This window comes from Cervus canadensis, chromosome 19 (genome assembly GCF_019320065.1).
Source record: "Cervus canadensis isolate Bull #8, Minnesota chromosome 19, ASM1932006v1, whole genome shotgun sequence".
NCBI classification, from domain to species: Eukaryota; Metazoa; Chordata; class Mammalia; order Artiodactyla; family Cervidae; genus Cervus; species Cervus canadensis.
Genome location: NC_057404.1, coordinates 20,825,318 through 20,841,788, shown reverse-complemented (window position 1 = coordinate 20,841,788; position 16,471 = coordinate 20,825,318). Strand labels below are relative to the sequence as shown.

At 40.5% G+C, this 16,471-nt stretch overlaps 1 protein-coding gene across 1 annotated transcript in view; it reads right to left on the bottom strand.

The window, feature by feature from the left end:
- The window catches only part of DHX15 (DEAH-box helicase 15), a 53,040-nt gene extending 41,619 nt beyond the window's left edge, over positions 1-11,421 (bottom strand). Inside the window, exons 1-2 of the mRNA XM_043438296.1 lie at positions 11,180-11,421; positions 3,914-4,349 (exon numbers count right to left, since the gene is read on the bottom strand). Coding sequence (XP_043294231.1) covers positions 3,914-4,349; positions 11,180-11,250 — 507 coding nt within the window. The 5' untranslated portion in view covers positions 11,251-11,421. The remainder of the gene's footprint in view (positions 1-3,913; positions 4,350-11,179) is intronic.
- Positions 11,422-16,471: the final 5,050 nt, after the last annotated feature.

The window sequence follows — 16,471 nt, the reverse complement described above, 5'->3', positions numbered from 1 at the left end:
TTCTTTCTCTACCCATTTACCTGAAAAAGAACCATGGGAAAAATCTAAGTGCTTACTACACTAAACTGGAACCCACCGCTACAAAGACACAATGGGTCTCCGTCAAAGACCTCAAGTCTATCTGGTTTTAATGCTACAGGAAACATGGGAGTTTTTTTGGTATAGAATTTGTACAGTGATGTTTGAAGAACACTGGTTGTTGTACTATTATTGCCTTGTAGACAGGTTTTCTGCAATTTTGGGATAACCGCTGTCATTGACAAGTATCTGAAAGGGGAAAGGAGAGATTATGCTGCTTCTCTACAAATGTACAAACACACATATCTTTAAAGGACTTAAAATGATCAAAAATACTAAACTAAAACAGAAGGGCATCTCTGGGCCTGTAAACCAACAGATCAAAGTTTATGTGGCTTTCCAGAAAAGTTTTATATGTATCTTCATTTCAGCAAACTGCCTACAAAGGCAAAATGTACTTCATACGATCAAACAAAATGAAATTCAAGTAAACACTCATTGGTCAATCAAAATTATTAAAAATTATCTCAGAACTCTCAAGGCAAGAACATTCACAGATTTTTAAATTCACTCTAGTGAAACAAATAGCTTACTCCCACTTTAAAAATAAGATAGGAACAACTCTGGCTAATTCATCAGTTTTTGAACTTTTGATCTCAGGACCTCTTTATACTTTTAAAAATCCAGGATGCCCAACAACTAATACATTCCTTGTGTTTGGAAATTAAAACTGAAAGCTTGTTAAAATATTTATTAATTCCTTAACAGTAAAAACCCATTCTATGTTAGCGTTAACAGTTTCTATGAAGAAAGTAAATCCTAAAAAACAAAATTTAGCGAGAGTACATTGTTGTAGATCTGCTTATTGCTAATGTCTAGCTTAAGAGAAGACAGACTCTGCTTCTATTTTGAATGTGCTACAGTATTTGTTTTGTTTGAAGTTTTGTTTGAAAAAAAATCTCAGGAACTTTTAAAGGGTTTCTAGACAATATTTGGAGACTGGCTCCATCAATATACCTATCCATATTTCTAAGAGTAGCAGTAAGAAGGGAAGTACATCATAAAATATGCTACTGACTTGCTCAAGCCAGATATCAGTTCTAAGCTATCCCTTCCCTCAGCTTCTTCCCATCCTCCATTTGTGACCATCTACCTAAAAACTGATCCATAGCCCTCAGTCTTCTTGTTTTATACATCATCCTGAGTGATTTTATTTATTTATTCTTCTGACACACATCAAATGTCAATCCCAACCCTAGTCCTACACCTGACCTTATCATTTCACTTGAAGGATGGCTAATTTCTTGGTATCCTGAATCCAACAAATTTGAAACCAAAACCACTTCTCACCTTCCTCCAAGTACTTAAAAATCCCTCCATGTCTCCTACTCAACAATAGTAACATCTTAACTCCAATCTGTCTTTTTTTTCTGGCTACACAGCATGGGAGGTCTTAGTTCCCTAAGCAGGACTGAACCAATGCTCCCTGCAGTGGAAGCATGGGGTCTTAACCACTGGACTGACAGAGAAGTCATCAATCTGCCCTTTATTCTCCATTCTACCACCCTATACAAAATCAAATTTTTATGACTTCCTACAAAGCTTGTCATCAACATTCTCACTAGACAGGACATTTTGTAAAATTCCTTGTCATCTCCCTTCGACTTAAAGGTTCTGCTGGCCCCTTGATCTACAGCAAGAAAGCTACAGTTTTGGTCTCCCCAGCCCCATCTCCCCCTCCAAACACACACTATACACTCTGGCCAGGGGATGTGCTTTCTCGTGTCTCTAAATGTATGCCCTTGCTCATGCTGTCCCTCTGGCTGAATTAGCTTTAGTTTTTTATTTGGCTATAGTATATGCACACCAAATTACAATCTGCAAAGTATTCAGTATGAACCTCTGTCAAAAGTTAAACCATGGTAGATCTTGTTTGGAGAACTTCATTTTCTGATAGGCATACACACAAAAATTACTCAAAATGGCTGACAATTCTTAACGGTTTTGAGTCAAAATTTAGTAGGAGTATGACAAAAAAAGTATTTTCATGAAATTAATTATTTGAAGGGTTCTCTTCAAATCCCCTAAATGCCCTGCAACCTTAAGTATCCAAGTATCTTAAGTATTAAAAACAAACAAAAAAATCCCAAATACCAATCCAAATAATCACAAACCTCTTGTTTTGAGTTCACTTGACCTTCTTCTCCACTAACTGCTTCTAAATAAGCTCATCTCTGAAACGTTAACCATATAAGACCCCAGAAAAGCAATATGAAATAACTTTAGCTATGAAACAAAGGTACAAAGTTTTAAATACTGAACCCAACTATATCTACTATGTAGTCTAGGGCAACCTACTAAACCTCTCATAAATCTGTATCTCATTTTGTTCATCTGTAAAATGGTGACTAACAACTTCCTTGCATGGCTGCTGAAAAAATGATATAATACAAAGTACACAGTGCCTGGCTTTACCCAACTGCTGATTAAACAAGTGCTATTAAACAAACTACATAAACCACTGAAATAATTATTCAAAACATGAAACTAGTAAGTTCAGAGTTATATCTTTCCATGTATTTAATTCTTTAAATTTCCATAAGGTGATAAAAACAAACCAACAGTTTTGGTTTCTAACATCAACACTACACTTCCTCCACTTTAAAAGAAATATCCTATTTACGAAAGCTCAGTCTTTTAAATAACAAAAACTTCCACTTTGGGTTGCTATTGTAGTATTCAAATTGTCTCCATGAAATAATTAATAATTTGTATCATTATGTAACCTTAATAAAAGATTATCTTGTAAATGCAGTACACTCAAATCTGAACACCTATCATAGATAAATAAACATGGAAAAACAGGCCAGTAGGAAACAATGTAATTATTTCAGCATGATGAATAATTAAAATCATTCCAACATTTTCTTGAATTTTCCAAATTTTCTACAATAGCGAAGGACTTCTACTTTTGTAAAATCTAAGAAATTTTCCAATAGGTCAGGATCAAGCATCTGAAAGTACGGTTATCTCACTTCTCAAGAGAATGCAAGTTAAAAATTACACTGAAATACCACTTTCCACCTATCAGATTGGCAAAAGTTCAGTAGTACACTCTAATGGTTTCCCACATCTGTTCTAATATATGCTTATGGAAGGGTAAACTGATATGTTGCCTATTGCCTATGGAAGGCTATTTGGCTGTATGTACCAAGATTACAATTAATCCTCCTCTGACCCAGCAATGTCTGGAAATCTATCCTAAATATATACTAGCCCACGCAAAACAACCATCAGAAACAGCCTAAATGTCTGTGACATGGGCCTAGCAAATAAGGGCTCATCCATGTTTGAGAAATATCCTAAGTATGTTACTAACACAACACTAATATGTGTGTTTAGTTCAGGGGTGGGGAGGATGGGGACACTACTGGACGGAGGTCGTGAGTAAACAGACTTTACTTAGCTCTTCTACTTTTTTAAAAGAATAGGTATCATTCACATAGTTGAAAACAACTATAAAAACAGAAATGAAAATGACAAAAACAAAAATCACTCCAATGGTTCAGATCTCTTCACCTTGGCACCCCCAAGTATGTACCACTCCAAATTCAAAGTGGGTAAGAGAGTATCACTGCCATAATTTACATAATAAAACTGGGAGGGGGGTGGGAATCAAAACCAGTACTGCTGTTTTCCCAAAGAGACTCAGGAAAATAGGTGCTCTCCATAGAATCTCCACCCTCTAAGTCACTAAAAATTGCTAAATACACAAAGCAGCTATGCCTCAAAATATTCTGACAGCCCAGCCAATGAGAGTAACTGCCAGGACCAAATTCACATTTAGTAAACACAAACTATTATAAAGTACTCACCACGGTATGCAGTAACTCACCTGTGTTGTTTTACCAGACCCAGTCTCACCAACAAGTACAAAGGACTGATGTCTAACCAGAATATCTGTAAACCTATCCTTGTATTCCCAAACAGGGAGCTGAAGTCGTTTCTTCAGAATATCATAGTATCGAGGCGTGTGGGGTAAGTTGGTAAATGGATTAATGCACTGTGGAAGTGATGTGTGTCCTGCATGTCCGGTGTGTGTTGAATGCGCAGAATGTGTCGAATGTGTTGAATGTGCCGAGTGGGTTGAGTGAGCTGAATGGGAAGCTTTTAAAGGTGGTAATCCAGCACTGATAAGCATAGCATTTGTCGAAGCTCGCAATTCCTTCTCCTTTTCTTTTTCCCTTTCCCGCTCTCTATCTCCTCTATCTCTTTCTCGGTCTCGATCTTTAGACCGATCTTCACGGTCACGGTCACGATCTCGATCCTTCCTAAAAATAGAAAAAAAAAATCTTACAATTCAGATTCCAAATTCTATGCAAAATGTTCACAGCAGCATTATAGTCACAAGAAAGTAAATGTCCAACAACCAAATAAACTGATATAAAACTCAAAAGTATTAGAAACAATGAAAAAGAACTTTTAATCAAGGATTCTCCATGCCTCATTCATAACCATCTTTCCCTTCTTTGATGATGATTCAAATTCTGGTAAGAACAGTCTCTCTCCACCTTTACCCATCAGCTAAAATAACACAAGAATTCGTTTTCCAAGTAAAATCCTTTCCTTTTTAGAAGTTAAAAGACTAAGGGCAGTGTGGGGAAAAGGCAGGGACAAATTAGGCAAAGAGAATGGCATCAGTCCTTCCCAAACTCTCCTTCAGGTTATGTGGAAATGTATTTCTGCACTGAAAGTATATTCAAAACTTAACAACAAATAAATCTTTTAATGCTTCTGCTTCAAAGATAACGCCACCTCACATTACAATCACACAAATATTGAGTTAAAGAACCAGTACATTTGCTTTCTTAAGTTATAGTTTCCAAATTTTGTTCAAAAAGCATATATTACTCTCTAAGAAAAACTAAAACTTTTCACTCTGCTTTTCACTGTTTACTCTTGCACCTATCATTAACAGCAATAGTAAAACATTGGAAGTACTCTGTAAAACCTATGTATACGTTAATCATCCATAAAGTGAAAAGCAGCCCATTAAAAAAAAAAATCATTGGTTACTATTATTTAAAATTACACAAATGACCACTATATTAATCTTAGGTCATTTAGTCAATTCTATTATCCATTTTTAATTACTAACTGTTGCATCTTAGTCGCTAATTTGGGTCCAACTCTTTGACTAGAGACGATCCCTAATACAGTAAGAATTTTTAAATTATCTATGTCTATTCAGTCTACTCATCTAGTGTGTGTGTGTTCTCAGTCGTGTCCCAATCTTTGAGACTCCATGGACTGTAGCCCACCAGGCTCCTCTGTCCATGGAATTTTCCAGGCAAAAATACTGGAGTGGGTTGCCATCTCCTACTTTGGGGAGCTAATCTAGTTTACTTCAGACCAAATTCTACAGCAGACAAACATACAAGGTATTTGGGCTCAGACCTGAAACAGTGAGGCAATATGGAACCATGAAACAAGCTGCTAAATATGTCACTGCTCCTTATCCACAACACACAAAAGTCATGAATTTCTGATGCCCCAATTATCAGCAGCAGACAAGGGAAGACCAATCATTCTCTGTAATAGCATATCGGCTGGGCAACAGTTACTCCCCTTAGGAGAATACAGCTAAAATGCTGAACCCAGCATGAGCTAGGATGGTTCCCCAATAACAAAAAATGATAAACTGACCAATTTTATTTGTTCTTGTCCTTTCAAAAATAAAAATCTATTTTACAGAAACTTGCCTAGAGAGAAAAATCGTATTATACGTACACAAATATTCACACACATACTTTCCACATAAAATCTTTTCATACATGTATCTATAAAAAGTGATTTCTCCCTTCTCCCATCCCAGTGTTCACCTTTTACAGAACTATAAGATGTACAAACTAAAATTGAAACTTCTCATCCCATCTGGCATAAAGAGAAAGAAATCAAAGGAACCTAAAGGATAATCTACCTAACATACAAAATGAAGCCCCACCAGTTCAGAACTTAAGCTTCCTGGCCTATCTTCAAAATAAACCACCAACTATCCTTTCTTTGGAAGTCTGCATTCAAATGGGTATATCTTTCCTTTTTTCCTTTGCTTTTCGCTTCTCTTCTTTTCACAGCTATTTGTAAGGCCTCCTCAGACAGCCATTTATTTGTATCTGGTCCCATCACTTCATGGCAAATAAGATAGGGAAACAGTGGAAACAGTGGATGACTTTATTTTGGGGGGCTCCGAAATCACTGCAGATGGTGATTGCAGCCATAAAATTAAAAGACGCTTACTCCTTGACAAGAAACTTATGACCAACCTAGACAGCATATTAAAAAGCAGAGACATTACTTTGCCAACAAAGGTCCATCTAGTCAACGCTATGGTTTTTCCAGTAATCATGTATGGATGTGAGAGTTGGACTATAAAGAAAGCTGAGCACCGAAGAATTGATGCTTCTGAACTGTGGTGTTGAAGACTCTTGAGAGTCCCTTGGACTGAAAGGAGATCCCACCAGTCCATCCTAAAGGAAATCAGTCTTGAATATTCATTGGAAGGACTGATGCTGAAGCTGAAACTCCAATACTTTGGCCACCTGATGCAAAGAGCTAACTCATTTGAAAAGACCCTGATGCTGGGAAAGATTGAGGGCAGGAGGAGAAGGGGACGACAGAGGATGAGATGGTTGGATGGCATCGCTGATTCAATGGACATGGGTTTGGGTAAACTCCGGGAGTTGGTGATGGACAGGGAGGCCTGGCGTGTTTTTCAGGGGCCTTCTTCACCAGAAACTTCATTACCAAAAACAACCACAACAGAGGAAGGATAAAATACATTCTGAAGACACAAAGATTAACTGCTGACCACATACTGGGGTTTAATTCTGATATAAGTGTAAAAGGAGCACGAGATCACAGTTGCATATCCACTGGAAAAGTATAAGCCTCAGTGCACTAATCTGCAAAGTGAATAGTATTAATAGTCTCTTAGATTAAAACAAGAACACAAATTCAATCACCTTGAAATGTTGCCTGTGATTCTAACTCTCTACCTTCAACAGGACAGGGAAGGTAAAAGGGCAAGTTAAGGAGGGCTCAAACTCACTGCTTCATAAGTATATGTAGGATATTGTATATATGCACATTTTCTTTTTTAAAACAGGTACTTTTACTATAAAGGAGTTTGTTATTTAGAAGATTTACTAATTGAGATCTAATGCTTAAAAAACCAATTACCAAAGCAGTGCAGTATAGTCACTTAGCCACAACATGACAGGAAGAGACACGACAGACAGTGGCTGAGCAGAGGGTTCAGTGTTCTCTCTCAGCGTGATCCTCAGCCTCAGCACTTCAACTAACTGTATAACCAGTTCTTTCTTTCCTCATCGATAAAAATCTCACGGGGTAATGCAAGGATTACATGAGTTAATATATGTAATGTGCTTAAAATAGTGCCTGGGACATAATAAATGCCCAATATAACATTGGTTATCATATTTTTTTAATTTAAAATACCAGGTTAAAATTCTACATGGAAAAACACTCTAAAGATGTAAACTGTTTGTCCAAGTATTTTAAGTAAGCACTGCTTTTAACCCGGCATTCTCACTTTCCAAGGATATATTGGACTTTTAAGATGTATTAGTAAGTACACATAAGGATGCTCATCACACTTTTTACTTGTAAGGTTGGAAAACTACCCAAAAAATCAGTGAACAGGAAATTGGTTAAATAAATTATGATACTCCTTTACAAAAGGAATACTGTGCAGCCAATGAAAAGAATAATCTATACCTATTCCACAGCCTATGACACATTTCTGGGTGAATCAAAAAAAAAAAAAAAAAATCAAAGCCTAAATAATACATATTAAAAGGCAGCAATGGAGAAGCAGACATAGAAATCAGACTTGTGGATACAGTGTGGGAGGGAGAAGTTGGGATTAGTTGAGAGTAGCATGAAAACATATACAGTCCCCTCTGTAAAATAGCTAGCCAGTAGGTATTTGCTGTGACACAAAGAAGTCAACCCAGGGCTCTGTGACAACCTAGAGGGGTGGGACGGGGTGGGAGATGGGAGGCAGGTTCAAGAGGGAGGGGACCTATGTATACCTGGGGCTGATTCATGTTGATGTATGACAGAAACTAGCACAATATTGTAAAGCAAGTATCTCCCAATAAAACAAAAAAAGGAAAAAGATCCTACTGCTATCAAATATTATAGTTCATACCTGTGAATAAATATGCAGAGATAAAATAAAACAAATTTCCATCAAGAGATTAAATAAAGAAGGGGCTGAAGGCATCTGAGAATTTTTTGCCTTTTACTTTACATTTTTATGAATGGACATTTCTTCTGTTCCCTGGGGCAAGTTACTTAACCTCACCCACATCACAGAACTTCAGTGAAAAAAAAAATACATATATATATACACACACACATATAGTACCTAAAATATTTTGGGAACTACATGTATTATTTTATCACTATATTTGCTTCACATTTTTAACAGAAAAAAAAACTTATCAGGCAGTAATAAAAACAAGTATCAAAATGAAAAAGTCCCTATTTTCAAAAATTTTTTCCATACTTCAACAGTAAGTTGTCTCTTGGTTAATAATTTTACACAGAAAATGTTGTGAATAATGGGAAAAAGAAGGTCTATATGTAACAGAAACCTTCAACGTCTCTACCAGAGTCCAAAACTAAAATATAGCAGGAGTAAACAAAGCCAAATATAGTTTAGGAGCATGAATCTGAGTAAATCTCTCACTGAAATTACCTTCACATCTCAGGAATGGGGAAAAAGGGACATCCATGTCTGACAGTGGAGTTCACACGACTGGCAGGCCTACTCTCTCAGGTACCTGTTAACTAGTAGGGCTTCAAAAAAAATCTGCAAGGCTACATGACAGTCAACAAAAGTAACTTTTAAAATTACTAAATGGGGTGGCGGTGGGAATCCCAAGCACTTATGAACACTGGAAACTCACTGCTAGAGGAAGTTCTATAAGAAATGACATTCAGGTGACATAGAAATTACTATACAAATGCCCCACCAAAATATCTCAGAACTTGAGCTTTATTTCAAAGATGAACTCTCCTTCATCTACAGGTAGATGTCATTTATAACACCCAATAGAATCATAAGTTCACCATCAAAGACCTGAAAAGTTCATATTTTTACTAAAGATGCCAGATTTACAAGAAAAGGGGCGCAAATCCACGCCCCTACCATGGGACCACTAATCCCAAGCATCTGAATGGTGCACATACATCCTAACATGAGTAAATGAATTCATTCACTTAGAGTGTTTTTTTTTCCAATTTCAACTCTGTGAGAGATACTAAGATGCTAAGTTGCACCTTACCCAGATGACAAGGAACTTATTTTTGCTTCACAGGAACAAAGAACCAAGTGTTCCCTACTTCACTAACCCAATATAAAAGTCATTAAAATAGGCTGTAATGACACTGAACTAGTCATAGTCTGTGTGCTGTATTGGAAAAAGCACGAGACAAAGTGAAAATCAAAAGATCACGGTTCTAAATTCAGCTGTAAACTGAAAGGTTGCACAAACCACCTAAACAACTCTGGGTCTCCATTCCTCATCCCTTGAGTGTAAACAATTATACTTTCTTTCAAGTCATTTCCAGGTCTAAAGAGTTTGTGAGTTGTCACTCAAAGGAGCTAAAATTTTGCTGTGTAGGTTGAGGGGGAGAGGGTCCACTGCCGAAAACGACAAAGCTGACATGTAACACTGCAAACTAAAAAATTCACAAGATTAAAATTTTACATACTTATACTTTCTGTATTCAATACATGAAAAGATATCAAAAAGTACACCCTATCTTGGCTTATACTCCCCAGACACCTCAATCAACCCAAAGGGAGTGAAGAGAAATTCAAAAAAGTTATACAGACTTGATACAGCGATTCTGCACAAGTATACACACAATAAAATGCAAAATTATGCAAAGTATTGAAGGTATCCAGACTTTCAAGTCTCTGCCTGAATTACTCGAATAAATCCCTGTCCGTCAGGAAAGAAAGTACACACTGGACAAGAACTTATTTTCATGCAATTGCGAAAATCAATTGTTAAATTCCTCTGCATCTTTACGAAAAGGCTGAGTAGAAAAAAATCTGAAAACACCTGTGTATTTCAACTCCCAAGCAATCTCCCCAAGGGCGACATTTTGCCGTTTTTTAAGTACTAGACACTTTTGAAAAGGGTCTTCTTGTTTCAAAAGCTACCTACGAATGAGCGTGGGGAAGAGGGACAGAAAACAGGAATTCACAGGGAAATAAAAAAGAGAGAGAGACTATCTTCTATTATCTATTCCAGGGATAACCCTGTAACTACTGTTTCGGCCGAAGCAGGAAATAAAGGAGATGGCGGGAGCGTGGGCAGAGAGCGGAAGTTTGCCTAGTATCTACTTTGAAGTGTTTGAATGGACCGAGGCACGCGCTCTCCCGCCAAAGTATAAACTCAGTAGCCCCAAATCACCAGCTGCTGCCCATAAGGTATATTCCACAGTTTCTTTTCTCACGTCTGGCCCTCTACTTTCCCATCCCCCGGTAACTCCTCGTCTGCACGCCTCACTCAACTTCCACCACCCCCACCCCCGCCTACACCAGAATCCACGCGCTTCTCTCACTTTTCGGCCTCCGCTTCTCCCCTTGCTGGGCACTCAGCCTCCCCCCAAGGCCCTCTCACAGACCCCGCTGCCCGAGAAGTACCTAGTGCCCTTGGAAGCGACTACTCCTGCCGCGCCCTCCCCCACTCTCTGCTCAGGATCCAGGCCTTACCCGGAGCCCAGACCACGAGGTCCGCGGTTCCCTCCCGTCCGCTCCCCTCGAAGTGACTCTCGCTCGACTCCGCCCGGGGAGGAGGCGCCCCAGTGACCACGCCAGGCCTCTCCGCTCTCCCGACTGGGCCGGGCGGCGGCCGCGCCACTCAGCTCCCCGCGCCCTTGCCGGGCCGAACGCCGGGAGTGGCACCGCTCTCCCGCGCCCCGCCGCCAATGACCCAAGCCGAAAGGGAAACAAAGCGTCGGGCCCCAGAGTCCGCTCAGCCTGGCCCTCCCTGGCCCGTCCGCCGCCGGGACCCCAACAAAGCCCGAGCCCTTGCCTCGCGCCCCCGGCCTGGCTTACCCATCGGTCCCCGCACGCTTCTTGCCGGAGGGGTAATCCTCCCCCAGGTCCAACCGGTGTCGCTTAGACATTTTCGAACTCTTCGAGCAGGCGGTTATGAAGGAAGAAAAAAAGAAACCCTGGTGGCTCTATCGGCGCAGTCGAGGGCACCTACTAAACTCTGGACGACCCCCACCCCTCCCGCTACAACAGCCTACACCGTGCGGCCGGAACCAGGAGCTAAAATGGCGGCGGCGACGAGGGCTGGGCCTGCGCGCGCGCTTCCGCGGTATGATGTGCGTGCGTGCGTGCGTCTGTAGTGCGCGCGCACGCAGCGGAGGCGGGAACTCCAGCCCCTCCCGCTGCTTCGTAGGCTCGCCCTTATGCCTCCGTGCCTGTCTTCTCACTCTTGCCACCGCTCTCTTCCCTCTTGCCACCGGTTTCCTTCCTCTTGGTGGGTGCTAGGCGGGTTGAGCCCTTGGGTCTTTCATGCCCCTCTGATTTTGGAAATTGAGAAAAGAGAAAGTCTAATCCTGGGTAGGTGGTTCTTTCCATCTGTATTACCCTGGCATTAGGGGGGCAGAGCTAGGACTGGAACCCAGTTATAACTCCAGGTCTGGAACTTGAAACCGCTGAGCTCAGCTGCGGTGAGGAAACTGAGGTGAGAAAATGTCAAGACTTAGCGTAATCAGTTTTGCCTTAAAAAAAAAATTTTTTTTTTTTGTATCAGAGTATAGTTGATTTAACATTTTGTCTTTTTTAAAGAAAAAACAAGAAAAGGACAATATGCATTCAGTCTATTGATGTTTTTACTGGAATAGGGAAAGTTGGCAGTAAAGGCGTAACTTTTTCCTGTGTGCCTATTATGTGCTTCTAAGGGATTCTTCCCCACAGTGGTAGATATAATGGTCATCTGAATTAAATTCACCCATTCCAGTCCATTTTAGTTAGCTGATTCCTAAAATGTCGATGTTCACTCTTGCCATCTCCTGTTTGACTGCTTCCAATTTGTATTGATTTGGGGACCTAATATTCCAGGTTCCTACGCAATATTGCTCTTTACGTCATCAGGCATTACGTCCATCACCAGTCACATCCACAACTGGGTGTTGTTTTTGCCTTGGTTCCATCTCTTCATTCTTTCTGGAATTAGTTTACTGATCTCCATTAGCATATAGGGCACCTACCAGTCTGGGGAGTTCATCTTTCAGTGTCCTATCTTGTTGCCTTTTCATACTGTTCATGGGGTTCTCAAGGCAGGAATACTAAAGTGGTTTGCCATTCCCTTTTCCAGTGGACCATGTTTTGTCAGAACTCTCCACCATGACCCATCCATCTTGGGTGGTCCGACATGGCATGGCTCATAGTTTCATTGAGTTAGACAAGGCTGTGGTCCATGTGATCGTTTTCTGTGATTGTGTTTAGTTCTAGAAGGTCTTGTAGATCCATAGTCAACAAAAGAGTCCAAAGTGCAGTACTTGGATGCAGTCTCAAAAACGGCACAATGATCTCTACATTTCCAAGGCAAACCATTCAATAGCACAGTAACCCAAATCTAGGCCCTGACCAGTAATGCTGAAGAAGCTGAAGTTGAATGGTTCTATGAAGACCTACAAGACCTTCTAGAACTAAAGACCCAAAAAAGATGTCCTTTTCATTATAGGGGACTGGAATGCAAAAGTAGGAACTCAAGAACTACCTGGAGTAACAGACAAATTTGGCCTTGGAGTACAGCATGAAGCAGGGCAAAGGCTTAAAGAGTTTTGGCAAGAAAACACACTGGTCATAGCAAACACCCTCTTCCAATACCACGAGAGAAGACTCTACACATGGACATCACCAGATGGTCAATACTGAAATCAAATTGATTATATTCTTTGCAGCCAAAGATGAAGAAGCTCTATACAGTCAGCAAAAACAAGTCCAGGAGCTGACTGTGGCTCAGATTGTGACTTCCTTACTGCCAAATTCAGACTTAAGTTGAAGAAAGTACGGAAAACCACTAGACCATTCAGATACGAACTAAATCAAATCCCTCACAATTATACAGTGGAAGTGACAGATTCAAAGACTAGATCTGATAGACAGAGTGCCTGAAGAACTATGGACTGAGGTTTATGACATTGTACAGGCAGCGGTGATTAAGACCATCCCCAAGAAAAATGCAAAAAGGCATAAAGGTTGTCTGAGGAGGCCTTACAAATAGATGTGAAAAGAAGAAAAGTGAAAGGCAAAGGAGAAAAGGAAAGATATACCCATTTGAATCAGTTCAGTTCAGTCGCTCAGTTTTGCAACCCCATGGACTGCAGCACCCTAGGTCTCCCTGTCCATCACCAGTTCCCAGAGTTTACTCAAACTCATGTCCATTGACTTGGTGATGCCATCCAACCATCTCATGCTCTGTTGTCAATGCAGAATTTCAAAGAATAGCAGGGAGAGATAAGAAAGACTTCCTCAGTGATCAATGCAAAGAAATAGAGGAAAACAATAGAATGGGAAAGACTAGAGATCTCATCAAAAAAATTAAAGATACCAAGGGCAATTTTCATGCAAAGATGGGCACAATAAAGGACAGAAATGATGTGGACCTAACAGAAGCAGAAAATATTAAGAAGAGGTGGCAAGAATACACAGAAGAACTATATAAAAAAGACCTTCATGACCCACATAATCATGATGGTGTGATCACTCACCTAGAGCCAGACATCCTGGAATGTGAAGTCAAGTGGGCCTTAGGAAGCATCACTATGAACAAAGCTAGTGGAGGTGATGGAATTCCAGTTGAGCTATTTCAAATCCTAAAAGATGATGCTGTGAAAGTGCTGCACTCAATATGCCAGCAAATTTGGAAAACTCAGCAGTGGCCACAGGACTGGAAAAGGTCAGTTTTCATTCCAATCCCAAAGAAAGGCAATACCAAAGAGTGCTCAAACTGCCACACAATTGCTCTCATCTCATATGCTAGCAAAGTAATGCTTAATATTCCCCAAGCCAGCCTTCAACAGTATGTGAACCATGAACCTCCAGATGTTAAAGCTGGTTTTAGAAAAGGCAGAGAACCAGAGATCAAATTGCCAACATCTGCTGGATCATTGAAAACACAAGAGAATTCCAGAAAAACATCTACTTCTGCTTTATTAACTATGCCAAAGCCTTTGACTGTGTGGATCACAACCAACTGTGGAAAATTCTGAAAGAGATGGGAATACCAGACCACCTGACATGCCTCCTGAGAAATCTGTATGCAGGTCAAGAAGCAACAGTTAGAACTGGACATGGAACAACAGACTGGTTCCAAATTGGGGAAGGAGTTCGTCAAGGCTGTATATTGTCACCCTGCTTATTTAACTTATATGCAGAGTACATCATGAGAAATGCCAGGCTGGATGAAGCACAAGCTGGAATCAAGATTGCTGGGAGAAATATCAATAACCTCAGATATGCAGACGACACCACCCTTATGGCAGAAGGTGAAGAAGAACTAAAGAGCCTCTTGATGAAAGTGATAGAGGAGAGTGAAAAAGTTGGGTTAAAACTGAACGTTCAGAAAACTAAGATCATGGCATCTGGCCCCACCACCTCTTGGGAAATAGATGGGGAAACAGTGAAAACGGTGACAGACTTTGTTTTTGGGGGCTCCAAAATCACTGCAGATGGTGATTGCAGCCATAAAATTAAAAGACGCTTGCTCCTTGGATGAGAAGTTATGACCAATCTAGGCAGCATATTAAAAAGTAGAGGCATTACTTTGCCAACAAAGGTCCGTCTAATCAAAGCTATGGTTTTTCCAGTAGTCTTGTATGGATGTGAGAGTTGGACTCTAAAGAAAGCTGAGCGCTGAAGAACTGATGCTTTGAACTGTGGTGTTGGAGAAAACTATTGAGAGTCCCTTGGACAGTAAGGAGATCCAACTAGTCCATCCTAAAGGAAATCAGTCCTGAATATTCATTGGAAGGACTGATGCTGAAGCTGAAACTCCAATACTTTGGCCACCTTATGGGAAGAATTGACTCATATGAAAAGACCCTGATCCCAGGAAAGACTGAAGGTGGGAGGAGAAGCAATGGACATGAGTTTGAGTAAACTCCGGGAGTTGGTGATAGACAGGGAAGCCTGGTGTGCTGCAGTCCATGGGGTCACAAAGAGTCGGACACGACTGAGCGACTGAACTGAACTATTGTGTGCTTCTGCAGTATTAACCCTCCTGCTATTCTCATTCTTACAGTAACCCTGTAAAGTAGGTGTTATTTTATAGACATACACGCTAAGGCTGAGAGAGGTTTTGTCACACAGCCATTACGTCTGTCTCTAAAGCCATGGCAAACTGTTGGGGTAGAATGACTATGACTTTTGTGACTCTCTCCCCGCTAAGAACCTATCTGCTTGCTCAGTTACATTCATTCCCAGAGGAAGTGCACAAGGAAAAGATCTGTAAAACAACCCAAGCCAGATGAATATAAATAAAAGACACATTTTTCATTTTCACATAGACCTGTATTAAACAATGTATTCACTGTTCTGTTCTACTACCTTCTTCCATTTTCCAGGCAACTTCATAATTCCATCTTCCCAAAACTTTTTATCTTTTTGAGCAGAAACTGTTCCAGGTGCCTTGTACAGTCTTCTAGGGAATTGAAATTTTTTCCATTAGGAGAATTTTGTAAAGGCCAAAATAAATGGAAATCCAAAGGTACAGTGGCTGGTGAATATGGCAGATGAATCAAAACTTCCCAACCAAGCTGTAACAGTTTTGCCTGTCATCATCAATAAAGGTCCGTCTAGTCAAGGCTATGGTTTTTCCAGTGGTCATGTATGGATGTGAGATTTGCGCTATAAAGAAAGCTGAGCACAGAAGAATTGATGCTTTTGAACTGTGGTGTTGGGGAAGACTCTTGAGAGTCCCTTGGACTGCAAGGAGATCCAACCTGTCCATCCTAAAGGAGATCAGTCCTGCGTGTTCATTGGAAGGACTGATGTTGAAGCTGAAACTCCAATATTTTGGCCACCTCATGTGAAAAGCTGACTCATTGGAAAAGACCCTGATGCTGGGAGGGATTGGGGGCAGGAGGAGAAGGGGACAACAGAGCATGAGATGGTTGGATGGCATCACCGACTCAGTGGACATGGGTTTGGGTGAACTCTGGGAGTTAGTGATGGACAGGGAGGCCTGGTGTGCTGTGGTTCATGGGGTTGCAAAGAGTTGGAGACGACTGAGCGGCTGAACTGAACTGAACTGAAAGAAATATGGAAGATTTCTTTCATTATCTTAATGGAAGATTATGCATTTTCTGTTGACTAAGTGCAGTGCTGCTT